The sequence below is a fragment of the Protopterus annectens genome, chromosome 7.part0 (assembly GCF_019279795.1).
Source record: "Protopterus annectens isolate FY-2018-M chromosome 7.part0, PAN1.0, whole genome shotgun sequence".
Lineage (NCBI taxonomy): Eukaryota > Metazoa > Chordata > Ceratodontiformes > Protopteridae > Protopterus > Protopterus annectens.
Window position 1 is genome coordinate 1,377,913,938 of NC_056739.1, and position 27,649 is coordinate 1,377,941,586.

At 40.5% G+C, this 27,649-nt stretch overlaps 1 protein-coding gene across 1 annotated transcript in view; it reads right to left on the bottom strand.

Moving 5' to 3' along the window:
* The window catches only part of PPP4R2 (protein phosphatase 4 regulatory subunit 2), a gene marked incomplete in the record, with an annotated part of 674,825 nt that extends 648,327 nt beyond the window's left edge, over positions 1 to 26,498 (bottom strand). Inside the window, 2 exon segments of the mRNA XM_044077974.1 lie at positions 25,672 to 25,753; positions 26,202 to 26,498. Of these exon segments, the coding sequence (XP_043933909.1) occupies positions 25,672 to 25,753; positions 26,202 to 26,235 (116 nt within the window).
* Between the last annotated feature and the right edge of the window lie 1,151 nt (positions 26,499 to 27,649).

A 27,649-nucleotide genomic window follows, 5' to 3' on the forward strand; every position in this document is an offset into this window, starting at 1 on the left:
GTGTTAATTCGGGTACCACACAATTTAGATAGGTTTTACTTACATAAAGTGTGGATAGTCATTATAGAAGACGGGCTGTGATGCACATGGCTATAAAAAAGTCTGGGCTAGTGTTAATGTATTACTGGTACTTTAAAAATGGTCAGTATTATGGAAGGAGGTATGGAAGTGGTATAAGGAGAATGAGGAACAGGAGCGAAGTGGATCACACCTTCCATTGTCAGCCAGTCTGTGCATTGCCATTAGATAGAACAGGGAAACTTCGTTATGCTTCACATATTTTAAAATGTTACCATCTGTAATGCCTCTCTCTAGGAAACTATACTTAAAGGATGTTTGAAACAACTCATGTTGCTAGGACTGCAGTAGCCCAAGATTAAGTGATGTTGCTATAATGGTGACACTACAGCCAGAAAGCCCTACCACATATCCCAACTAAAATAACAGAAACAGTGCATGTGGAATACAGTAAGACAAATGCGGGGGGGGGCTGCACAAGCAGAAAAGGGACATGCACCAAAGAGAGAATAAAGTGCCTGGGCAACCAAAGCAGACATGACTGATCAGTGGGATTTGGAGGGTGGCAGGTGGCTTAAAGTTATAGGTTTTGCTCGCTATTATAAGCACAAATACAGCAACAGGAGTTCTGAAGCTAGACAACCCTTGAAAGCTGACTGAATCATGCCAGCCTTCTAAGATAAAAGTTTGAGCTCATCAAGCACTCTCAAAGTTTACTGAAGGAATTGCAGCTATCTAAATGAAATTGGACAGCTTGCTCAACATATCCATCGCAATCCGATAAGAGGAGATAAAATTTTCTTCTTTTACAGTACTTTTTCCAATCAAAATTTTCAGTCTCCAAAATATATCACTACTACAAAACACCATTACGATTAGGGGTGGCTAGTGCTACTGGGCTGCAGGACCGCAGACGCCCAGCTATACAAAAGAAAAAAAAAATGAAAAAAACAAAAACAAAACAAAAGCAAGTCCTGGAACTCACGTATGCGCACTCGCAAAATTTCCTGAGCCCGGACTGCTACTGAACCAGTCTGAAGCATGCGCACAGAATCCAGACTACTGGCAAGATGGTCCGGATTAGGAAGACAGCCTGCAACAGCAAAGACCCCAGAAATCTATGCAGTTTTAACTGCATAGACTGGAAGGGGATCGGACTGCAACGTCTGCAGGCTAAAGCCTGCTCTCATGGGAAGGACAGGACTTTAAGCTCTCTCTCGCGGGGCTAGTTTTGAAACTGGAGCTTGGCTGCAGCTTTTGGGACTGAAACTCTGCAGGTACTTGTTTATACTAAAGGAAGGGTGCAGAAGTGTGTGCGTATCTGTGTGCACGCATGCGTGTAAAGTCAGGAAATATACCTAGTGACTAGACTCAAACCCTGTACCTTAGGAGTAGGTAGCAAAAGTTTGAATTCCCTCCCCACCACCACTTGTGCAATTTTTGCCTCATATTTTTCCTCTGTTCCTCATAAAATCTGTGTTTTTTCTGGAGTTTGAATTCACTAAATAATGACAAGCATATGAATTTCAGACTTCATATTCTTCAGAAAGTACATGGCAACACAAAGCCATTTTATTCTAGCAATTTTCTGTTTTACAAGATCAATATTGGAAATTTGTCCCTATTTTTGGGGCTGTATTCCCCCATTACTGGCTTTGTTCAGGTTTTTGTGCTAATAGGTTGAGAGCTATGGAGAGAACTGAATTCACTGAATAAGTCTGGAGGCTGTATTCCCCAATTATTGGCTTTGTCTAGGTATTTTGTGCTATGAAGTTGAGACTTAACGTGAGAACTGAATTAAAATGATAGCCATTTAAGTTTGTCTGTCTTTCAAGAAACAGCTAATTTGGCATAGTGGTATGTTGCTCTGACTTTAGTGCACAGGATCCTGGGTTCAAGACTTGGCAGCGAAATGCATGGTGGTAACAGCATTTTATTCTAGCAACTTTCCAATATTATGCAAGCAAGTTTAAAATGCATTCCTAGTTTTTTGGCTTTCGCCCCCCCCCCAATAAATTTTGGCTTTTTCCAGATTTCTTGTGCTTCAAAGTTGAGAGATACAGTTGAGTGTCGAGTGCATTTTACAAGGAGCTGAGAGCCTGAAGAGAAGTTCAGTGCTGGTTATGCTGTGTCTGCTTGCGTTGTTAACAGCACAACAGGTAGTGTACTTGCTTTTGATGCAGAGGACTGTGGATTCTACTCTCACAGTATATAGATGCATTACTGATACTGTACTGTGTTGTACTTTTAAAGGGGGTGGATGCTGCAGTCCTGAGTATGTCCTCTTTGGTGGAGATACCTAGGAACGATGAACCTGTTATCAATTTGCCATCCATTCCCTACTGCAATATTACTAGCTTATCATTTTTTAATGTAGCATAGGCACTTTATTTGTACATGAAACAATGAAATATACAATTGTGTGCTAACAGCAACCTCTTCATTAGTTACAGATCTCTTTAATGTGGAACTATTGAGAGGACTTCTACTTCTGCAGAGATTGTGCAGATTTACGGAAACTGGTGGATTGTAGAAGTTTGAATAGACTTGTGATGGAAATGTTCTGAACTGGGCAGTTTTGTCATTATTTGTGTATGCATTTTGTTTCACGGTTTACTGGAAAAATGTTCAAAATAAATTTTAAAAAGGCCTCTTATCTGTACTGTATTATACAAGGAATATAATTTAAGGAAGGTGCATCAAACATATGTAGGTTTCCTGTGCAAGGGGCCTATGATTTGAAAATAACCCAAAGTTAATCTTTATCTGCCACTGGCCAGATGTATTTTCTTTGAATGTGGGTTTTGATGCTGTTTCAATGAATGAGAGTTTCAAGGGCAGAGAAGTTTAAATGCCAAGTCTACTTTCATTGTGAAATTGCATTGCTTTGTTTAGCAGATATCTATTAGCGTTTGTGCTGTAAAATGTAAAATAAAACTTTTAAATGAAATCCAAATAATCGTAGAAGTAAAGCAGTATGCACATTACAGTGTTTATAGTAAATTGGGTGAAATAGCCAAGTAATGGGACACTGGAATAGCTGCAGGGGGGAAGCCCCATTCAACCAAATTTCTTTTTTTCATGCCTCACAACCTTTGTTTCCATCTAGACATTAAGTTGTCATGTAGCCAATGCATTAAAATATTTTGTCTTGATTGGACTCTCATAATGATGGTTTGGCACCCAGGACAGCGTATTTAAAGTCCCAGTTTTTGTGGTTTTTAGCATAGCCCCACCTCTTTCTAGTTGACCACACCCCTCCCCCATTGGCCTCACCCATTCAGCTGTCTCCTGCAGCCCCCCCTTTGATTTGAAGCCACCAGGGATTACAATATGCAGATTCTATTAATGTACTTGCTGTGCTCCTTCAAATTGTAATCTGAAGTGTGTGTGTGTGTGTGTGTGTGTGTGTGTGTGTGTGTGTGTGTGTGTGTGTGTGTGTGTGTGTGTGATTCCAATTCTCAACATAGCATAACACTGACCACCAAAAAACAGTATCCAAAACACTAACAACTTTAAAGCAGGTATTCACTTTTGTGCACGTCTCTCTCCCCCTCTCTGTCTCTGACACACACACAGCTTTTAAAGCCATTTATTCAGAGGGAAACCTCACTTCTGCCTGCAGTCCAGGTCACACAGCCAAGTGGCTTAAGGCTTTCAAAGCTGTAAAACATTCCATGTTCCCACACTTAATCCTTTAACTTACCATATAGGGCACATAAAACTCCTTGCATTAAAAAAAAAATTGCGAGAATCTCTTACACCATAATCATCTTGTGCATTCTGAAAAAGAAGGTCAAGATTCACCTCTTGAGCTTTAAATTTAAAGGTGAATTTCTTTGCATCCATGTCTCGGCTACACAGGTTCGGTACGATCAGGTGATCATGCGCCTCACATCATATGATCTTCCATAACATTAAAGTGAAATATTTCTATTTTATAAAGACCGAAACAAGTAGTCTCCCAAGCCAGTAACCACGTCATAACCTTTACTGAACCAAAACTTTTAGACACCTCTTCTGCTATTCCTACTGGTAATACTTTGATCCTACCCTCTAAAGGGACAGCTTGCAGGTCTGCCTTAACACTCAAGATGAAATTACCACCTTTAAAATCACATCCATGGCAAACTGGACCTCCCTTCAAGAAATATTGTTATATATAAAAAAAATCTAATTCCTACAATCCACAAAAATATCTTACTACTAAAGGCTTCTCTCAAGAATAAGGTTGACGTCTATAAAGTGTTCAGAAAATTTTATAACAAATTATATGCACCTCAACTTTCCTTTATTTCTCCTTGAAACCCTTCACCTACAGTTTTACAGGCAACAACTTAAATGTGGTTATAATCATGAATCTTCGGACCATTTTAACCACCTATGAACGTCTGTATACGTATCAGACGTTCCAAAAATACTATTTTGCACTCTCATTTCTTAATTTGCATTTGATACTTCACTGTTCTCTTTTAGTGTGTCATTTACATATCTTGCTGGATAAATACAAGTGTGTGCACGTGAAGATGTGTTCAAAAGTAAAATGTCTGAAGAGAAAGGACTGCAGCAAGTGATCAGAAGGAACTTTGCGCGTTCCCACCCTGAAAGCACAACCTTTACTATCTAGACAGTCTTTAGAGATTTGGTCCTCAAACTCAAATTGAAACCTGGATAAGGACCTTACAAGAAAAAACAAACATTCCTCCAGAACTCCCAGAGAACTCAAACCAAAGCAATTACCTATCCTGTGCCTATATTCTTTAGCAGATGCATTAAAAAGGATGCATATCCCCTAGCTCATAACCACTTAGTGCAACATAATTGAAGGACAAAAGGCATGTAGGTTTTGCATTAGGCTTCATATTCTGAAGGCCAAAGTCAAACTTACATATCGATCATTCAGTAACATCAATACTCAGCGGTTTGGCAGAAAATGAGACAAATTTGTACAATTCTGCAAAATTGTGGACAAAAAAGATCCATATGATAAACATGTTCAGCTGCACAGTAATAAAACAGCTAGAGATAAGTGACAGAGGATATGAGAAAACTAAGGTTGCAAAGACCTTGTCTACTCATAGTTTTGACTGTTCAGACTATCCTGGTACTAATGGGCAAGGAGTGGGATGGAATGGTGCCATCTCTCTTGCCTACTGAATGTTAAAAAGGAGTTCCTCTAAAGCTCAACCCTTAGTCTACTTCCCTATAATGTTTTGTGAGAAACATGTAAACACGGGCTCTAGATGGTCACAACTGATGTGACACCCCAACCCAATGTGCAAAAATTGTTAAACAAGGTACTGATTGGATGTTTCATTGTGGGAATTACAACTGATCAACAGCCTTGCCTGATCAATGGAATCTGTTACTACCCAAATTACAAGCAAATCGTAACTCCTTAAAATGTTGCAGCTTACTAATTATGGACTGCATCTCAAGGACAACAAAATCAGTGGTGTTTACAACCCTAACACTGGGTAACTGCACCACAACTCCTAGTAGTAAAATAAATAATGATATAAAAAAAAAAGAAAGAGCACCATCTAAATTCAAGACCAGTAAAGTGATGCTCTGATGAAGGCAACCGCACCATTGGCATTGGCTGCCCTAATCAGAGATGCATCCCTACTTTTAAAAACCTCAGCAGCTGATTCAGGATACTCCTCCTCACTCTTATTTTTTGCCATCGTGCCAGAGTGCTCAAAATCAAAGAATTAAATCAGTTTTTCAAATCTGATCCTTAATATAAATATTAAAAGTATGATTTTCAAAAAGTACCACTGAACTGAATTAAGCTGGTCATTCTAATATATCAAAACATCCTTCTGTGCAGCAGTCAAGTCAGCAAAATGGAAGCAAGGTTTACAAATTTTAAAAATATTACAAAGATAACAATGAAGCTACCAAATAATGCATGCATGATGTGGGCTGTTACCAGGCTATAACACTGGCAGCTACTCTCAAAGAATATTTGAGAGAGTCTGTAAACAACACTCCATAGAATAAAATGAGCTCAAAGCTGCCCGACTACACCTTGAAGACAAATTTGACTTTCGAGTAATGCTGTCCCCAAGATCAATCAGATACTTGGCGGACAAGACAAGGGCAAGCATCTCTCATGGACAACTACAAGTAATCTCTTTTTCCAAAGAACTACTGCTATCCATTCAATACAAACAATACTCAAGATACGCCTCAGGCCATCATATCAAGACACTATTGTTTATCTTTGCACACCCTGTGCAGTTAGGAATTCATTCATTATTTTTAATACAGCGGTGTTCTACTCAACTTACTATATTCAACAAAAAGGTGCAGGACTGTCTGCAGACATCTTTTGGAGACCAGCTGTGTGAACTCAAAACCTCTGTTGGAAAATTTTTCTGCTCCAAAAAAAAAAAAAAAAAAAAAAAAAAAAAAAAAAAAAATTTAAACATCTGGGAGATGCAAGGTATACCTACTACAGGGAAAACTATGGAACACACTTTCATTCAAATTTAAAATTCTCGACATGAGAGATGGATAACTATGCAGTACCAGTTAATTCACAACATAGCTGCGGTGGTGCAGTGGTAGCGTTGTCGATTCTCGGCTGGAGCGCCTTCTGTGTGGAGTCTGCATGTCCTCCCCGTGGTAGAGTGGCGTTCGAAAGACATGCGTGAATGGGCGTGCCTTTGAAGGTTGGGCATTGGGCTGGCACCTCTGCACCGTAAAATCTACTGCCAAACATTAGCAGACCAGAGTTCCGCTGTGGCAACCCCTAACCGTGAAAAGCTGAAAAAAAAAGAACCATGTTAATTTACAACCATACATAACTTTAGGTACCCATCCACACAAGCCTCAATTTTCTTTTGCCCATAACATAGTTATCATCTTGACTACTTTACCTTCAAATCAGGAATAAAACTGCATCCAGCCGATGCTATTGCATTTGCACTAAAAACAGTTATACTACAACACTGTCATTAAAAGAAATCAAATGCCTCCGTCTAAAGTATTTTTCAACTAAATCATGGCCAAGAGAATAGTACAGTAAACTCTCAGTTAACCAGTACCCATGGGGATTGTTAGATGCCAGATAACTGTAGCTTCTGGTTGCACGAGAGTTAATACTAAAAACAGGCCTGACTAATACTGTACCCTATACTATTTGCTTGGTTGTCTGACTTGTTCTCATGTTGGGGAGAGAGAGGGAATTTATTTCCATCTTCCTTTTTAAAACTCTAAAAACGTAATGCATGTTTCTGTGGGGGGGGGGGGGACACAAAGTGCAACACATGAAAACTGTACAGTATTTCTTAGATTTTTTTTTGGGTCAATTGCTTGAGTTCCACTTAACAGAGAGAGTTCACTGTAACTTCAAATTCAAAAACAGTACAAAAAGACAAGAATAAAGCAGTAAACATCTTGAAAAATTTGAAGAGTACTTAATCGTTTAAAGGGCACTATACCCAATACACTCCTATACAGTTGGTACTCAAAGGGTCTTCTAAGGAAGCCTCAGACTCATGTAACTTGGATATGTCAATTCTGTAGCAATTTTATGACACCCGGACTTTAAAAACTGTAAGCACCTTACAGAACTCGTGTACAACGCTTCTGAGGAATCCAAACACCAGTGTAACAAACACGCAAGACTTGTACTTTACCGAATACCAGTTCACTTACCTATGCTGCTCTTTGCAGTTACACATAATATGCAATATAAAGAACAACACATACTTTGTAAACCTATACTAAGAACGCCACGGGAGTTTTCCGCTGAAAAAGACTTCCATCTGGACTTCCCTGGTTTAAAAAAAAAAAAAAAAAAAAATGCAATCATGGCTCCAATGTACAGAAGAATAAAGTAACTATGACTAAATTGACACTACTGGTCCAAGCACTGAAGTGGCAAATGAAGAATAAGGACGTCAGAAGGTTAGAGTACACTGCAAGGAATTGTTGCAATATGCTCTGGGGGGGGGGGGGTCAGGAGAGTCACATTACCATGTAGGTGGGGCCCACCTCTTACCAGGTCTAGCCCCCTTAAAATAGCGATTAGGAAAAACACAAACTAGACTGACAGTATGAGCAAGCTCTTGTTCCCCATCCGGTACAGTGGCAGTTCATACCTCTGCAAAATCTCTGGGCTTCCCAAATAAATGGAAATCTCACCTGGCAAGACTGTCAGCATACCAGCACAAATGTCATGTACAGCCACAGGAGGATGAAGCAACTGCCATCAGCTGACAAAACTTTGATCAGTGGCAAGCTTGTAAAGGGGGAAAAAAAGAAAAAAAAAAAGAAATCCACTCAGACAATAAAGCACTACTTTTCAGATAAGCAGTCCATAGAATATTTTATTAAGCCTACTATACACATTAACCTAGTCTATCTGGGACTAGAGGAAGATATGGGACTTAAGGATGTCCACCACATAAGGGACCACAAAAATGGCTTCCTGCATGACAGCCAATAAAAGGTTAGCCTTAAGATTAAAATACAAGTACAAAGGTAAAGAAGCACTGACAAAACAGGAGTTTGAACTAAAGTAAAGTAGACCGTTAAGTTGGAAAAATAAACGGACGAACATTACCAAAGAGAAGAATCCTTGAACTGCACTTCAAATTACAGCTTAATCCCATATCCATATCACACAAAAAAAAAAAAAAAAAAAAAAAAAAAAAAACACACTCTTGTACATACAGTGGCAAGCACAAAAGAAAATAGATCCATACAGGATTCACACACGCACAAAAAGGAGAGCACTCTCATCCAACTGTGAAAATCACAAATGCTACGTGTATGTCCAAAGACATACAGGGACATAAGAATCTTACGGAAAGAGCATTTAAATAAATTAAAATGTGTATGGTTGGGGTAGAGCAGAGTGAACAGGGAAGTAAGGTACAGGGAAGTAAACCCACTGTATTTTCATGTGGCACCTTGGACAGGAACAACGAGTATAGAAACTACTAAAAAAAAAGAGACCAGCTAAAGGTTATGCAAAACACAAGAAACAGGAAAAAGCGCACAGACACACACACAGCCCTGAACTCTCTCCATAGAAATCTCGATCTGCACAGTTTTGTGTAGGAACTACTGCCTATAAAATGTGTCATCATTGGTGTAGGTAGCTTGGACTTGGCAAAATTCAGCCTTTTCCCCACAGAATGGGACAAACTAATCAGACACTGACACAAACACCAACAGATAGTCAATGTAGAGAATGGGCAGCTAAGAGCCAGTAGATAGGGAAACACTTTGGCTACCTGTAACTGCAAATGCATCACTAAACACCACACACACACACACACACACACACACACACACCGGAGAGTTAGATCAAATGAAGTCATGGAAAATATAATAAATTGGTTTGGACTTTTGAAATGCAGAACTTCTCAATTTTAAATACAAGAAAAACATTCTGGAGGTCCAAAAAACACATCGATCTTTTCTGCCAGACAAGTGACTGAACTTTTTATTTATTTATTTTTTTTTTTTGAGAGAAATGCATTAAGTCCAATTAAAACCATTTTAAGTGCCAGAAGACAAAAACTGAATATGAAATAATGTCCTGACTATCTCTGGTCTGGTGGGACCTTCTAATTAGCCCTTAGACAGATTTAAGACATCTGCTTCTGCCACTGTCTTTTGACAGGGTGGGCTGTCAAACAAAAAGAACTATCGAGTCACCTATGACTAGTGTGCTGAGCATGCTGTTTTGCCTTAGGGGCTTTGGTTGAGTGGCACACTGCTTAGGAGAGTTGTGTCTCATGATTAGTGTTGTGTTGTGGTGGTGGTCGAGTGAGTTTCTGCCTTGTCGGTCTCTGCTACTTGGGTAGATTTTTATTGAGAGCCTCCGCGAAGGTGAGTGCGTGGTTTGGGTAGATTTTTATTGAGAGCCTCCGCGAAGGTGAGTGCGTGGTTTGTGTGTAGGCAGTACTAGTGTGTGTTCTGGAGGGCTGTGTGTTCCATGCAGTGTGGTGCAAGTGTTGATCTTCGCCTCTTGACCAGCTATTCCAGTCGTGGCTGGAGTGTGTGTGGCTTCCAATATGGATATAAGTGCATCTCTTGCAAGTCTCCAAGTGTTGGAAGGTAAGAGGAGAGGGTTGTCAGTGTACATGAGGCAGTTGCTACATTGCCTCAGGATGCCCAAGTTCACCAGGTTAATAGGAGAAAGCACAGGGAACTGCCCTTTAGACATGGCTGGAGGGGTGGGCATTGACAAGTACTGGATCCGTTTCCTTGTAGAAGGTTTAGTTGCTCGTAGTCCTTTTGTGTGCTACAATAATTGCTACAAGAAGTGCTAGACTAAAAAGCTTAAGTGCATGAGAGGAGAGAAATAGTAGATCTAAGAGAAAAACTGAAGAGCAGACTCTGGTACCACTCAGAAGCTTACTAACAGTCCTGGATACAGTAAGAGGGTTCGTGGTCTGCACTCTTGTGGGAGGAGAGGCTGGACTCTGCCCTTCTGAGCTGGGAATTTCTGGTTAAAGGCTTATAGTGCCTGCATATTTGAACTGCTTCTTACTGAAATTGGTACACCTTGTTTGCTGTAGCATAGACCAGATCAGGCCTGCTGAATCTAGCTTTGTTTGTATGCTTGTTGTTTGCTTGTTATTTCCCTGAAACGCTAATTCCACCCAAAACACGGCTTTTCAGCGCTTCTGTGGATCCCTAGTGACATCTGCATTGCTTACTGTACTTATTTTCCTTGTTTCACTTGAATGAAAGTTACTGTTTGTCGTTTTTGCATTTAAGTTACCTGCAGCACATTGCATTTAAGTTACCTGGCACTTGCTCACTAAAGCAATTATAGAAGTCAGCACTAAAAGATTAAAAGCACTACACCCTCACAAACTCCCCTTGAGTACCTTGTTCCCCATTGGCCCTTTTTTTTTCAATTATAAAGGAATTCCCAATACTATTCTAGCATGTCCAAAGGTCAGTTGGCAATCTCCTCTCCGGCCCAGCTGGTGAATCTGGGAATCGAGGCAATGTTACAACTGCCTCATGTACACAGACAACCCTCTCCTCCTCCCAACAAATTCCTACACATGTGAGAGATGCAACCATATAGCCAAACTGGAGGTTAAGCTCTCTCAACTCAGTACTGGCGTAACCAGTCAGGAGGAAAAGGAAACCACACACTACAATTCCAGTCTCACATAGACCTACCACGACAGCAAACCAAACACACAAAAGCATACTCGGAGGCTCTAAATAAAAATCTGCCTAAGCAGCAGAGACCTCCAAAGCAGACACCCAAGCAACCGCTACCCCAAAACAAAACACGTGCAACACATAGCTCACAAAGCCAGTGTGCCGAACAGTCACAGCCCTTAAAGCTAAACACACCTGATACACTTGTAATAGGTGACTATCGTCAGGCACACTGACATCCCGCTCAGCAGACTGAACAAGGAGAAGGTCACGGTGAGCTGCCTGTCAGGCGCTAGGATCCGCCACATAACACAAGCACTCAGGTCACTCCCAAGGCAAGTACAAATATGACTGTCATTGTCCATGCTGGTGTGAATGACCTGAGACGTACCTCCCTGACTACATGAAGAGAGACAGAGGAGCTCTCTGAGCATGTAGCCCAGGCCGGTATGACTCTGACCTTGAGTAGCATCTTACCCTCACCAAGAATGATGCCACAATATGAAGACAAGATGATCAATTTCAACAATTGGCTTAAGTATTGGTGTCATTCAAAGGGGATCCAATGCCTGTCAGCCTGGGATAACATGCTCGACAAGCCACGATGCTTCACTAGGGACGGCTTGCACCCATCACCCCTGGGCTTTTGGATATTGGCAAAGGCTCTTGCTACCCCCATAGTGCCTTGTTTAGGCAAGGCTCAAAAAGACAAACCCACCTCCATAGGTATCAAGGGATAAGAAACTAAGAGTAATGCTACGCCAGAAGTCTAAACCTCAAGATGCATGCACTCGAAACTCTCCTTAGCATGGAGAACATCGATATCTGTGCAGTAACAGAAACCTGGTTCAAGGCTCCCGAGAGCACCCCAGCACTACCAGGTTATAACTCATACCTTGTTTTTCGGCCCCAAAACTTGGACCGAACCACAAAAGGAGGGGGAGTATCAATATTCGTCAAAGATACCCACACCTCCAGGTTGGTGGCACAGCACGAAGCATCAGAGACTATGTGCAACTAACAGTGGGTAAAATTGCCTTCCAGTTTATAGCCTGCTACAGACCACCCTCCCAAACCCAGGAACTCCACTCGGCCTTCCTGAGAACACTGGAAAAAATGAAGGTCTCTCCAAACACCATTATATTGGGCGACTTCAACTACCCAAACATAGACTGGGAGCATTACTCTAGCTTCAACACCCTAGCCCAAAGGTTCCTAGAATTTATAAACTCAAATGCTATGGAACAACTTGTTACCACTCCCACAAGAGGGGAAAACATACTGGACCAGATCATCACCAACATGGGGACTCTATGCTCCAGACCAGAAGTGTATCCCTCACTGGTAAGATCAGACCATAAACTAATCTCACTGGATATTCACATCCCGACCCCATCCCCTGCCCAGAAAACCACAGTGAAAAACTTCTCTAAAGCAAAATTTCACACTCCTCAAAACTGAGGTGGAATCCCTCAAAGCCCCCGGGCCTGTGGAAAATATGGCCCAGACCGCAGAATCCTTTATAAACGCATTCTATGAATACCTTCAGGAATGCATGGATCATGCAATCCCAAATAAAACCAAGACCCAATCCTCTAAAGGCAGACGTCCTGTCTGGTGGACCCCAACCATAAACAAACTACACAATAGGAGGAGGAAGCTATTACATGAGAGAGCAAAATCCCAAAAAGGGAAGGCATCTCTGATCAGTATTAGCAAAAATACTACGGGCACTCATAAAATCGTCTAAGGCCAGCTTCGAGAGAAAAACTGCACAGGACACCAAGGATAATCACAAGGCTTTCTTTAGTTATGTTAGGAACCTGGGTGGGAATTCCCAGATATGCTCAGAATTGGTACAAAATGACAAAAAAAAAAAAAATACACCAAACCCACAGACATTGCCAACATCCTAGCTGACAGGTTCAGCGCAAACTTCTCCCCCCCTCACCACCAAAAGGGCAAATATCTATCCCAGCAGAGTGCTGCCCCCCTGACATCTCAGATACTCAGGTAAGAGACGCCCTCTCCAAAGCAGAAAACACAGCATCAATGGGACCAGACGGTGTCCCAGGCTGCGTCCTACATGACCTCCAAGAAGAGCTAAACCCAAACATAAAACTACTGTTCAATCTCAGCCTTACTACAGGATATGTACCCAAAGAGTGGTGTACAGCAACGGTGGTCCCCCTCCGCAAAGGTGGTGCCTCAACGGATCCTGGAAACTATCGCCCCATAAGCCTGACTAGCTTGGTTTGCAAAGCTATGGAAAGGATCATCATGGACCTTATAAAGATATTGGGGACCTACAGACACTGGATCCTACCCAGTTTGGCTTTATTAAGGGCAGATCCTGCCTCTTAAACCTGGTCGATTTCTTTTGAAACCATCACCAAGGCCACTGACGAGGGGAAGGTGGTCCACACAGCCTACCTGGACCTCACAAAAGCCTTCGATACAATACCCCACTCGGGCATTATAGATAAGCTCACCAGCTTAAATATAAACCCCTATGTCACCAGATGGGTTGCAAACTGGCTCAAGGACAGAACCCACATGGTTAGAATTGCTGGAGCCATGTCAGACTCCGAACCAGTTACAAGTGGCGTCCCACAAGGCTCAGTCCTGGGACCTCTTGTTCGGTATATATTTCTCAGAGGTACAGGCCAACACAGAAGGACTGTGGCTGACCAAGTTCGCAGATGACTGCAAACTGGGCACCATAATAGACTCTCCAGCCGACACAAGCATCCTCCAAAAGGGCCTCATAGAAACAGACAACTGGTGCCAGAGCCATGGCCTCAAGCTAAATGCCAAAAAGTGTAGAGTCATCCCCTTTGGCAAAAACAAAGTGCCCACAAATTACCACATAAGTGGTAATCCATTAAGTATGGAAGAAGTAATTAGGGACCTGGGGACCCAAGTTGATAGCAATCTCTCATTTGACAACCACGTGGCCAAAGTGGTTAGAAAAACATTTTATATAGCCCACCTAATCATGAAGGGATTCACATCTAGATCAGGGGAGGTCATCGTGCCTCTTTACTCATCCCTCATCAGGCCCATAATGGAGTACAATGCCCCTTTTGGGATGTACCTTACCAGACACCTGCAGCAACTGGAAAGACCCCAAAAGTACCTCACCAAGAGGATCAAAGGGCTCAAACAGATATGCTGCCAGGAAAGAAACTCCAGCTCTACTCCGTGGCATACCGCCTGTTCAGAGGCGATCTGTGCTTGACGTATAAAGCCATGTTCAACCCAGAATTAATGGACATGCTGCACCTCAGAAAATCCAAATCCCATCGAGCTACGCGCTCGAGAGACTTGAACCTCAGCACTGAAATAAATAGGACATGCTGGAGGGACAGATTCATAACCCAGAGGCTCCCTTCACTCTGGAATAAAATCCCAGTCCAGGTTAGGCAGAGTCCCTCACTGACTGTCTTCAAGAGGAATCTTGATGAGTGGATGGGAGATCGTAGGTTTACCCCGGGTGTCACTTCTGTGTCACTATTAGAGAGAGGCACAGTATACTAACCACGAAAAAGGGCATAGCAAAATAAATTTAAAATGGGTGGCGAAAGCCAAACACATTCTGGCTAGGCTTATAAATGCCCTAAGGCAGATAGCCTAGTATGAACCTATGAACCTATAATGGTAATCCACTGGTTTTACATCCAGGAAGAAAGAGGTCACTGTCCCTCTATACTCTTCCCTCATTAGGCCAATCATTGAGTACAGTGCCTCATTTGGCATGTACCTCACTAGACATCTGCAACTGGAGAGGCCGCAAAAGTACCTCACAAAAATGATCCTAGGCCTTAAAACAGTTGTCCTGTTTGGACAGACTCAAACTAGTCTACGTCTCATATCACCTACTTAGAGATGATCTCTGGCCGACTTACAAAGCCATTTCTGACCCAGCTCAGTTACAAATGCTACATCTAAAGAAATCCAATCCCTCCGCAACACACGCTCCACAGGCCTCAACCTCATTACCACAATTTACAGAACATGCTGGAGGGACAGGTTCATAACCCAGAGGCTGCCCATGCTATGAACAGACTTCCCATACATGTCAAACAGAGCACCTCATTGGCCCTCTTCAAGAGAAATCTTAATGAGTGAATGGGGAAATGGAAAACTTACTCAGGGGATCACTCCAGTGGCTCTACTCAGACACTGAGAACTAATGGGTGGCATGATGCCAGAGTAATCCTATGGGCTAGGCTTGTAAAAGCTTCAGGGCCATTAGCCGAGTAGACATCTATTATCTATTAACCTACAGTGGATATAAAAAGTTTACACACCCCTGTTAAAATGCCAAATCATTTCAAAACTTTTCCCACCTTTAACGTGACCTATAACCTGTACAATTCAATTGAAAAACAAGCAAATCTGTTAGGGGAAAAACATATAAAAAAAAATAAAACGTACAATACGCTGGTTGCATAAGTGTGCACATCCTTAAATACTTTGTTGAAGCACCTTTTGATTTAATTACAGCATTGGGTCTTCTTGGGTAGGAGTCTTAGCATGGCACATCTTGACTTAGCAATATTTGCCCACTCTTCCTTGCAAAAGCGCTCCAAATCTGTCAGATTGCGAGGGAATCTCTTATGCACAGCCCTCTTCTGGTCACCCCACAGATTTTCTATCGGATTTAGGTCTGGGCTCTGGCTGGGCCACTCCCAAAACTTTAATTTTCTTCTGGAAAAGCCATTCTTTTGTTTATTTGAATGTATGCTTGGGGTCATTGTGTTGAAAGGTGAAATTCCTCTTCATTTTCAGCTTTCTAGCAGACGCCTGAAGGTTTTGAGCCAAAAGTGACTGGCCTCTGGAATTGTTCACAATTCCCTCCACCTTGACTAAAGCCCCAGTTCCAGCTGAAGAAAATGCTTCGCATCACAAAAAGAACACAATCCCCATGGTGAAGTGTTTTTACACCAAATGTACCTTTTGGAATTCTGGCGAAAAAGTTCAACCTTGGTCTCATTGCACCATAACACATTTTCCCCCAAACGCTTTTGGGAGTCTATGTATTATTCTGCAAACTTTGGATAAGCCTGGATGTTTGTGTGTGTAAGAAAAGGCTTCAGTCTTGCAACCCTACCCCATAGTCCAGACATATGGAGAATGCAGGAGATTGTTGTCACATGTAGTACACAACCAGTACTTGCCAGAAATTCCTGTAGCTCCTTCAGTGTTGCTGCAGGTCTCTTGACAGTCCCCCTGACCAGTTTTCATCTTGTCTTTTCATCAATTTTGACGGGACGTCCAGTTTTTTTGCAACGTCACTGTTGCCCAATACTTTCTCCATTTTTTTGACGAGTGTCTTCACTGTGTTCCATGGTATATCCAATGTTGTGGAATTTTTTTTTTGTATTCTTCTCCTGACAGATACCTTTCAACAATGAGATCCCTTTGATGCTTTGTAAGCTCTCTGTGAACCATGCCTTTTGCTGTAGCAGGCAACTGAATAAAGATCAGGAAAATTCTACTAGGACAGCTGACCTTTATTTGGGGTTAATCAGAGTCTCTAATTGATGGCAGGTGTGTACCCAAGAAGACTGACTGCTGTAATTAAATCAAGAGGTGCTTCAACAAATTAGTTTATGGGTGTGTACATTTATGAAACCAGCTTATTATACGTTTTTTGTGTTTTACATTTTTTCCACCAACAGATTTGTTTTTCAAATGAATTGCACAGGTTATAAAAGTCAAATTAAAAGGTGGGAAAAGTTTTGCAATGATTTATAGTGGTCTCCATTTTTTATATCACAAAAACCTGGCATTTTAATATTATAAAAAATTATACACACAGACAAAGTGCACCGCAAGTCCACAATATCAGGGCCTGACCAATGCTTGCACTCATAGCAAACGGAAAGCACAGTACGCAAACAGCGTAGAAATAAGAACTCATTAAGACATAACCAAAAATGGTGATAGTAAGGGAAGTTTGAAACAAACATTTTGGTATCAGCTAAAGGCTATATATTTCTAGACTGCTACTCAGCTTTGTTCTTGTAGCTCCACATTAGGCTCATTCTTGAGAACATAAAAGTAAAAATTAGAGTGATAACTGTCAACATGCCTAAACAAAATAAAAATGTCCTTGAGGTGCTCTCAGCTGTAAATAAAAATCCTGGAAGCAACCACAGAAAATGAACCTTTTATTAAGCAATGAAACATGCCTGCTTAATTTATGCGCAACACCCAAATTCTCTCTTCTACACAATGTGCACTTGTAAATGGTCTTATTTAATTCATTTTTCTCAGTGTTAAAACCACAACTACACATCTTTTACACTTGGTTCCCAGCTTATTATCCATACCAGGTTTTTCCACAACTGTCGCCATCCTTCCAAAACGTAACCCTAACCAGTGGGATATGACATGTCAAAACAGTAAACTCAGAATGACTCACATGAAAGGCTGAAAAGCCATCATTTACATAACTGGTAACGGTCTTACCTATCACACTGAAGTGATGCCAGCCTGCACTGCAAGAGCAAATCCTCAGCTATCCAAGTTAAAATGCCTTTCCACCACATACCACTAAAACTCACTTCTCCCCCTCTTTCAAAAAGGGTGCTTAAAACAAAATTTACCTTATGGACTTGGGCTCCTTTCAAGTCAAGCTTAAGTCAACAAGCTGAACATACCCACATAAGTACTAGTCCACATTCTACCTTCATTACTCAACTAAGAGACCTATTCAACTAAGGGACCATCACTACCAGTGAAAGTAAACTTTCCGGTTCCACTAATAGCTTTAATGACCTCAAACACCTCACATTTGCACCCCATTTCCATCCCACCCACTTTTGGCAAGGCGTTAGGAAAAAATACATATATATGAGACCACAATAAATCATTTCAAAACTTTTCCCACCTTTAATAGGACCTATAACCTGTACAATTCAATTGAAAAACAAAAGAATCTGTTGGGGCAAAGTATAAAAAATAAAACTTGCAATAAACTGGCTCATAAGTGTGCACCGTTTGATTTAATTACAACACTGTCTTCTTGGGTACACACCTGCCATCAATTAGAGAGACACTGATTAACCCCAAATAAAGTAAGTCCAGCTGTCCTAGTACGATTTCCCTGACATTTACTCAGTTACCTGTACAGCAAAATCCATGGTTCACAGACAGCTTACAAAGCAAAGGGATCTCATTGCTGAACAGTATCAGTCAGGAAAAGGATACAAAAAAAATTTCCTCAGCATTATATATACCATGGAACACAGTGAAGACAGTCATTAAAAAAGTGGAAAAAATATGGGACAACAGTGATGTTGCAAAGAATTGGACATCCCTCCAAAATTGATGAAAAGAAGAGACGAAAACTGGTCAGGGAGGCTGCCAAGAGGCCTACAGCAACACTGTAGGGCCTGCAGGAATTTCTGCCAAGTACAGGTTGTGTACTACATGCGACAATATCCCGTATTCTCCATATTTCTGTACTATGGGGTAGGGTTGCTAGACGGAAGCCTTTTCTTACACAGAAAAAACATCCCTGCCTGGCTAAAATTTGCAAAACAATACACCAAGTCTCCCAAAAGCACGTGAGAAAATGTGTTATGGTCTGATGAGACCAAGGTTGAACTTATTGGCCACAATTCCAAAAAGGTATGTTTGGTGCAAAAACAAAACTATGCAACACCAAAATAACACCATCCCCACGGTGAAGCATGGTGGTGGCAGTATCATGCTTTGGGGTTGCTTTTCTTCAGCTGGAACTGGGGCTTCAGTCAAGGTGGAGAGAATTATGAACAGTTTCAAAATACCAGTCACTTCTGGCCAAAAACCTTCAGGCGTCTGCTAGAAAGCTAAAGATGAAGAGAAATTTCACCTTTCAACATGACAATGACCAAGTATACATCCAAAAACAGAATGGGTTCACCAGAAGAAATTTTGGAATGGCCCAGCCAGAGCCCAGACTTAAATCAAATAGAAAAACTGTGGGGTGACCTGAAGAGGGCTGTACACAAGAGATACCCCCGCAATCTGACAGATTTGGATCGCTTTTGCAAGGAGAGTGGCAAATACTGCCAAGTTAAGATGTGCCATGCTGACAGACTCCTACCCAAGAAGGCTGAAGCATCTTTAGCATTCAAAGTATTAGTTTTTAGTTTAAGGGTTTGCACCCTTATGCAACCAGCTTATTGTAGGTTTTTTTTTTCCTCAAAACAGATTTGTTTTGTTTTTCAATTTAATTGTACAGGTTATATGTCACATTAAAGGTGGGAAAAGTTTTGAAATGATTTATTGTGGCCTCATTATTTTATAACACGAAAACCTGGTATTTTAAAACAGAGTTGTGTACACTTTTTATATCCCATATATATTTTACATTACACACACACACACACACACACACTATATTCAGCAACACCATTTCCTACCCTAAAATTGCATGAATCTTAACATATTACAATACAATATTGGCACTTTGACACCCAAATGACAGCATTCTCCTTATCGTGGACAAAGGCACATGACAGAATACCCGTTGCCTTATCAACTACCAACTCCTCCTCCTCTCTCTTCAGGAGCACCGACATTAGCAAAAGGTCAAATCACCTGTTTCCAAGACTTCTTGTGAAACAATTTCTTCAAAAGTTAAATTATGCTCCGCCTTTTGAAAGAGGTGTGGGCTATGAGAAGGGAGTACGCCAAAGTTCTAGTCTAGCCCCTCTTCTGTTATTTTCATGAATAAAACTACCTTATGACTTTCCTACTGTACAACTCATCCTCTACACTGAGGATACGGTAGTTTTCAGGTCCACCATTACTCAAATGAAAACTGCAAATAGACAATTAGTTTACCGGGATGGTCCACTGGGCCATGGTGAGCACATTTTTAGTGGAGGCCCAGGAAGAAAAGCTCCACAATACAATTAACGATGCATAGACAATCCACACTGTATAACATACAATAAATCAGCATTCTCAATTCCAATCTCATTAACATCAAACTAAAACCAAACCCCACAAAAAAAAAAAAAAAAAAAAAAAAAAAAAAGAGAAAGAATGCTATTTGGCATCATCCAAAAACTTAAAAATCATCCAATAGCATTGTGGCATACCAATAGAAGCAACTCTGACAACTCACTCTTCTGGGCTAGGAAAATTTCACCCTACCTATCCAAATATGCCAGGACGGCTACAAGCAAAGGAGTCTGGCACAACTCAAACATGGGCTACCCATCAATAGAAACAGCCTCAACAGAAAATAAATAAATCCTCCACACTACTATCAAAAACAAATCACCAACTCGGTGCAGGACTGAGTAGACCTGTTACTAGGTTCACATCTTCAAACTTCTCCAGCTTAACTCATTCCAAACTGTCAAAACTTTATACCAAACACATCTCTCCCAGACAATCCTCCCCACTCCAGCCCCCAAAACCAGGCTACACTACACCAACTTTCCCATAATTTAAGTACAAGGCTGGAGATGCTCCCCACCTGAAGAACTTCAATCTCTGCTCCCCACCTGAAGAACTGCAATCTTCTTTCACCACTTTTAAAAGCTGAACTTGGAAAGCAATGCATCCCTGGTGCATACAACCTACCCCCCCCCCCAGGTTCATCTCACTCTGCAAAGATTTCCTTACCCCACAAACCTTTGTTAAATTTGTAACTTCTGTTAAACACAAAATACAACACCAGACATACAGAAACCTCCCAAACAGCCTCAGCTTAAAAAAAAAAAACAAACACCTCCCACTTTCACCCCATCTCCACACCTACACTTGTGAAAAATATTTGAAAAACTAATCTATAAACCAACAGTCCACTTACATCCGACAGTACAAACCTCCTCAATCTTTAAACATTATGGATTTGGGGCTGGCCAGAGCACAATGATAGCATTATGGTCACTTACAAAGAAAAACCCTTAAGGAGCACTCTTCACTGACCTCACCAAAGCCTTTGATCTTTATGACCACCTCCTGCTCCTTCACACCCTCCAAGAAATTGGGAGTTGGAACCAGATGACAGTGCTGGAGCTAAGGCTTCTTAAATACTGACACATTTTGACTCATACCTATCATCTCCAGCATTCTTTACCAAAGGAGCGGCCCAGGACACAATACTCATGTCACGGTTTTCTCTTTGCTAAACTTCTAACACCTTTAACTTTAATCACTCTTTACTCAAATAACCATAAATTATCCTTTGACCCTGTCGCACACATTCATCTAGCCAAACCCAGCTTCAATGTGACCTTAACTCGCTTAATTCATTGTTAAATGACAATAAAACTTACACCTAAATCCAACCAAAACAAAACAAAACACAAAAAGTAAGATATTTAGAACCTCACAAAAAGCTGGAAAAAAAAAAACTATTGAAAATTTCCCCCAACATTGCAAATCTCACAACCACACCATTTAAATACCTAGGATAAATGCTTGACCAGTCATTTAACTTCCATGACCACATGGAAAATAGATCTATTCTCTTTTTTGTCCTTGAAAACGTCTCCCTTTCATTCCAAGTGAACAAGAACTGCAACAAAGTAGTAGTCCTTGCTCAACTTGAATAAAGGCCTCCCCCATCAAAGCCACAACCTCTAAAATAATGTAACCACTCTACAGTCCGCTGTAAATATACAGATTAATTTTCAACCCCCCCCCCCCCGGAACATCAATGCACCACTCCCTCCAAAGCCAGATGTCTTCCAATCTGCTTCAGACAGAAGTTCCCACCTTACCTTTCTTCCAAACTCCACAATAAAACTTCCTTCCAAACTCCATAATAAAACTTCTTACAATCTTCGCAACCTCTCCCAATTACCACCCCCCCCCCCACTCCAGACCTCCAAAACCAAACTGCATTAACAACTCCGTCTCATTCTTGCACCCAAAATCTGGACATACCTCTCCATCACCTAAAATAAATCTTTCCCCAATTTTAGAGCAAACTCAAAAAGGTACTAGAAAGTACTTCAAATCAGTATATTAAGAGTTTAAGATTTTGCTTGGTTGTTTTTAACTAATTGATAATGGTATAATTGGGCAACTGTTATGAGATATGGCTGTTTCTGAAGAAGTTCTGTGTTAAACAAATGAAAGCACTAAACCACCTGTGTCTTAGTGGTATTTTTTGTTTTTCAAACTCAAAAGATAATACTACCATCAAAAATCTGACAGCAAGCGCTTTTCCACTGGCACACTACTTGAACTCCTCTTACCTATATCACTTCTACTTCAATCCTCTGCTTTCCTATACTTAGTACTAAAATTAACCCACTTTGTTTTTTTTTCCATTCTACCAATAACATATTTGTTCATGGTTTTGTCAACAGGACTCTTTACCTTCAATAATTATGCCACACTTGAAAGTTTATTCACCAGGGCTGTGCCTGGAAATGGTATAACAAGAAAAATGTATTATACTAGTACAGAAACTAGGCCAGCATCTACTTATTAGGGAAGATCAAAGGTGGTATTCATATACTGACTGGGGGAAATGAAATTTGACCAGGGTACCGGAGCACTTCCCTTATTTTGAAGTGTGCCCTGGGATCTTTTACACCCCCTTGCACTAACAGAACAGGTAGATGGGACCGCAGTTTAACTTCTCTTATGAGGGATGGCATACTTAGGAGTTCAGCATCCTACTTTATATGGTGCACTGTAGTGACAGTATAGGAAAATTAATTCAACTACCTGTTGTAGGAATAGAACCCACAACCTTCTGATCTTCCTGCACAAAAGGTTAGTACCCAAACTGTTGAACCACTGACACTACATATCAAATTCTACTCGCCACACAGCAAGCCACATAACCAAAGGGCCTCTCACCCTCTAAACTTACTAAAAACCTTTATTTATCACTCTCACCCTCCCCATCCCGAATCTCATTACACCACATTTCCACCATAATGTAAACATGCAATTAAGTGTGCATTTCTCAAATACCTGTTACTGAACACTTAATTGCTTCCCCCCCCCCCCCGTTTGTGAATTAATTTCACCCAGTCAGCAGCTATTAATGTCCAACCCCAGTAAACAAACATAAAATAATTGTTTCAGAAGTTCATAACTTTGCAACATGCAAAACCAAAAAAGTGTTTACACAGTCTTTTGCTCAAAGTGTGTACATTATCAGCAACACTGAATCCAATAAATGAAATGGTGAAATGCAATAAAACAAAAAAAAAAAAAAAACGCAACACAATTTTACTGTCCATCGGTATGGCACAGCTTCAAGCATCAGCCAATTCCTCTTCCATATGAAAACCCAGAAACCGATTGCCAGAGGCACATCACCGCTTTACATTTCACAAGTGACAGCAAGTTACCAATACTTAATTCTCAACCACTAATGCAAACACTGCATAACCAACCAGTCCCCTTAAGAACAATGAGCAGTATTGAAGATGGATAAAAACTTGCAAGAAATGCAAATTTGAGAAAATTTCATGTTTTTTGGAACACTGACGTGCACAGTACAGACACCTCTATTTTCACACAGTATTGCCACTAAAACAAATACTTCTTCCCAAAAAGCAGACTTCTGACAGACAGGAACAGCCAAAAAGCTGTACTTGAGCAGATAATCAAACAGAAGAAATGGTTGCAGGGGGAGTCCAAGAACAGTGAAACAAAAGGCAAAATATACTGCAGAGTATAGCACACTGGCAGGCTCACACCACCTTTAACAGGAAGTACTGCCATAACAGTAATTAATAAAATTAGTATACTAATAATATTACTTCAAACAAATCATGCCTTCCATACAGAAATATAATCCATCCTTGTGCTAACTAACGTGAAACACAACTTGTACCATTCTTCAGAATGGCAGTACTCGTTTCTAGACATCTCAAAAACATACAGATCTACAGTACAATCACCTTTGGTGTGCTTGGCTTCTGAGCAGCCAAGAAACCATTACCAGTATCATAGCTCAACAAATCAGGGACACTTAAAGAAATCCCAATCCCTTCGAGCTACACTCTCTGGGGACCTACACCTTGTCACCACAATAAACAGAACATGCTGGAGGGATAGATTCCTGTCCCAGAGACTTCCCATACTCTGGAATAAACTACCTATCTATATCAAACAGAGCTCCTCATTAGCACTCAAGAAAAATCTTGATGACTGATGGGAAATAGGAAATTCACCCCGGGGATCACCTCTGTGGCTCTGCTCGACAGTGGCACAGGAAAATAATTTTCTTGGGTGGCAAAAGCCAGGGTACCTTTTTGGCTCGGCTTGTATAGGCCTGAGGGCTGATAGCCCAGTATCTACCTATGAACCTATATATTTCTATATTACCTTCACACACTGACAGAAGAGAATATGAATTATAATACATTTTCTGAAGTAAAATAAGTCAAGTATGACAATCATTAGGAATCATAAAGTGAAATTCACCACTTTTCCCCAAAAGTCACCAGTTTTAGGAGGTATTAAGAGGTACAGAGCTAAAATTTGAGTCAAACATCAGAAAAGCTAATAAGTATGACAAGTGTTAGTGACAATACAGAACATTCACTAAGGGATTTGGGATTATCAGAAGTATATGGGTTTCACTTCCACATTGGGTACCAAGACACTACTGCCACTGGATACTTTTAGACTACACATTAAAAGTTAGAATAACCATCTGCTTAACCTGGTAGTATCTCAAATCACACTTATCACCAAAAATTTAAGTTTTGCTGCATTTTGGCAAAACTGCACTAGCGAATAAAAACAGCCCTTTATGTCTCCCAAAAAATAAGCCATAAACCCAAGAAAATTAATCCAGTCAAGAAAAGTAAATAAACAGGTAGATACTATCAGGAGTATGTCAGGACAAATACAATGTGGCCAAATAAAGCACATTCTATTAAACATAAGTTATCTTAAACAAGAAGAGTTTTGTATGAAGTCTGCATGCAACAGCAGATAAACTCCAACCAGTGTCACAAGTCATCTAAAATAGATACGGATTATCTTTGAAGTTAAACGGATTCCTTGAAGCTGCGTTTAATTATGTAGACTAATTAAATGCAGTGTCACACATAAAAACATACTTCAAAGTGATTAACCAATTTAAATGAATATGCATGTCCCAGAACAAACACATCCTTGTTTCTCCCATCTTCTTAGAGTAAAACAGCTTTGACTGTAAACATTACTAGAACACTGATCACATTTTTAAAGCAATACAAGGTCCACACATCCAATCCATTTCCGGTTTTCCATTAATGTCACTGCCGTACAAGAATGTCAGTGTAACAAACAAATTATACCACCTCGGTATCATAACAAATACAGCACAGGCAAAAGAACATATAACACAAACAGCATCGGCAAGAGTACAACAGAGCAAAACTAAAATCATATCAAATATGTTTAACACATTCGATGAGAAACTCCAGAGCTTCATGATCATGTTTACAGTCTAAAACAAACACTTTCGCTTATTGTTCCAATAATTAGAGGCCTCCCAGTTGTAAACACATATGTTCAACTTACCGTGCCTCACCAGTCTTAGCAATATGACAGAGAAATTGGTCCAAAACAGGGGACTCTTCCTTCTTCCCTTTTCTCTCAAAATCTGAAAGGAAAAAAATATATATCATAACACTCAAAATTACACAATCCCCCTCCTCTGTGTCAAAGCTGGAAAAAGTTAAGAAAAGTATAACCATCCATAACAACACTGTATACAATATACTGTTCACTCACATTTCACTTATTAATTCAAATGAACTCGCACTGCTTGTCACAAAGTTACACTAGCTATTCTGAACATTGCTCATCAACGAAACACCGAAGACCTATATCAAGGAAAACATATTCTAGCAAAAGCGCATGGATTCTTGCGTTACAATACCCTTTAAAACTGCTTTCCCACACAAAACAGTGTAGAAGAGCGGTGAGCAGAACCACTACAAGCAACGTACTACATCAGTTAGGCCCCCCTTCAAACGCCACTTTGTCCTTCATTGTATGTACGTATTGTCCACTAAAAATAAGCAATAGTCAACGAAACCAATAAATACCTTTCACGGCTTCCAGAAGTCCGTCGATTTCCATTATTATTTAAAGAATTTTCTGACTCGCTCTTTCCCCCGAAACCAACAGGAAACAGGCAGATAAGAGCAGCACGGAGACAAAAATCAGCACTCCAATATGGCGCATGTGACGTCACTACTCTTACTCTCACACTCAAAGGCTGCCTCCCAGACATTGTTATACACTGTCACTTACTCGTACTGTCAATTACGTTCAAATATGTTGCTCGTTCTAAACAATCTGTTGCTCTCTGTGCTAACTTCATGATTGAAACGGATTCATTTAAAGAATCGTAGTGGGTCCTGCTAAATCATGTCCTGGTAACAGATAACCCAAAAACTGAGTGGGCTGCAAGTACAAGTTGTTAAGCCAAGTTATCTTTGTATCGCTTTAAGGAATATAAAGCGAAAAAGTTTTACTGAGAATGTCAACATTTTGTTAAAGTAGGTACCATGTAAAGTTAAGTCATCTTGTGAAAGGGTTGAAGCCCAAACGTGTATGTATTCGAAACAGCACGGCATTTCCGAAATAACCGTGCAAGGATTGAATAATGTAGGATTTAGCTTATGGATGGTCATTTTCCATAACGTTGGTATTGGAAACTATTTGTAGATCACAAGTGAGAAGGGAAGACTTCTTTCCAATTGATTCTAAGCTGGTACAGGGCAATGTTGTATAACGCGTGATATACACTTTCATTTACAGACACGGTTATTTTTCTAATGCTGTTTTGAGTTTTTCGTCTCGTGTATCAGTTGCGCCTGAGCATTATTTGTTTAATGTTCCACTGTTAGTAATAGTTGTATACTGATAGAAAAGCATTGAGAGTTGTTGTCTTTCGGCTTATCCCGGTTAGGGGTCGCCACAGCGGATGACCGGTCGGCTCATGATTGACAGTGGTTTTACAGTGCCGAGTTGCCATAGACTTGATGATTTTGGCAAACGTTTATACGTTTAAAATATGAACGTAATACATATAGACTGAAGGTATGCAACTTTTTTTCGAGCAAAATGCCAAAATCGTTTAAAAAGTCGAAATTTGTACTATAGCAAGCTTTTTTTCAGGTGCTTGGCAGACGAATATATTTATGCGCATACATTTTAAATTAACAAAATGTTTGACATTATTTGCAACGAATACATCTGCCTAAGTTTGCAATAAACCCTCACAGAAAAGTTAAAAAAAAAAAAACAGATTAACGTTTCTGATTAATACGCTTCCTTATGCTGGTCTTCAGTAGAAAGCCTGTCAAGCAAAATGTACCACCCTGCTGCTGTTTGGTAGGGAAGGCAGGAACTGCCTATTCCTGATCTAGACATTGCTTGAAGGCAACTTTAACAGCCGTCCAAAGTAATATTAGTTGGTCAGGAAAAAGAGAATTTTCGTAATGTGGCACATTACGGGGAATTGGAAAGCTGACAGATGACGCATGTG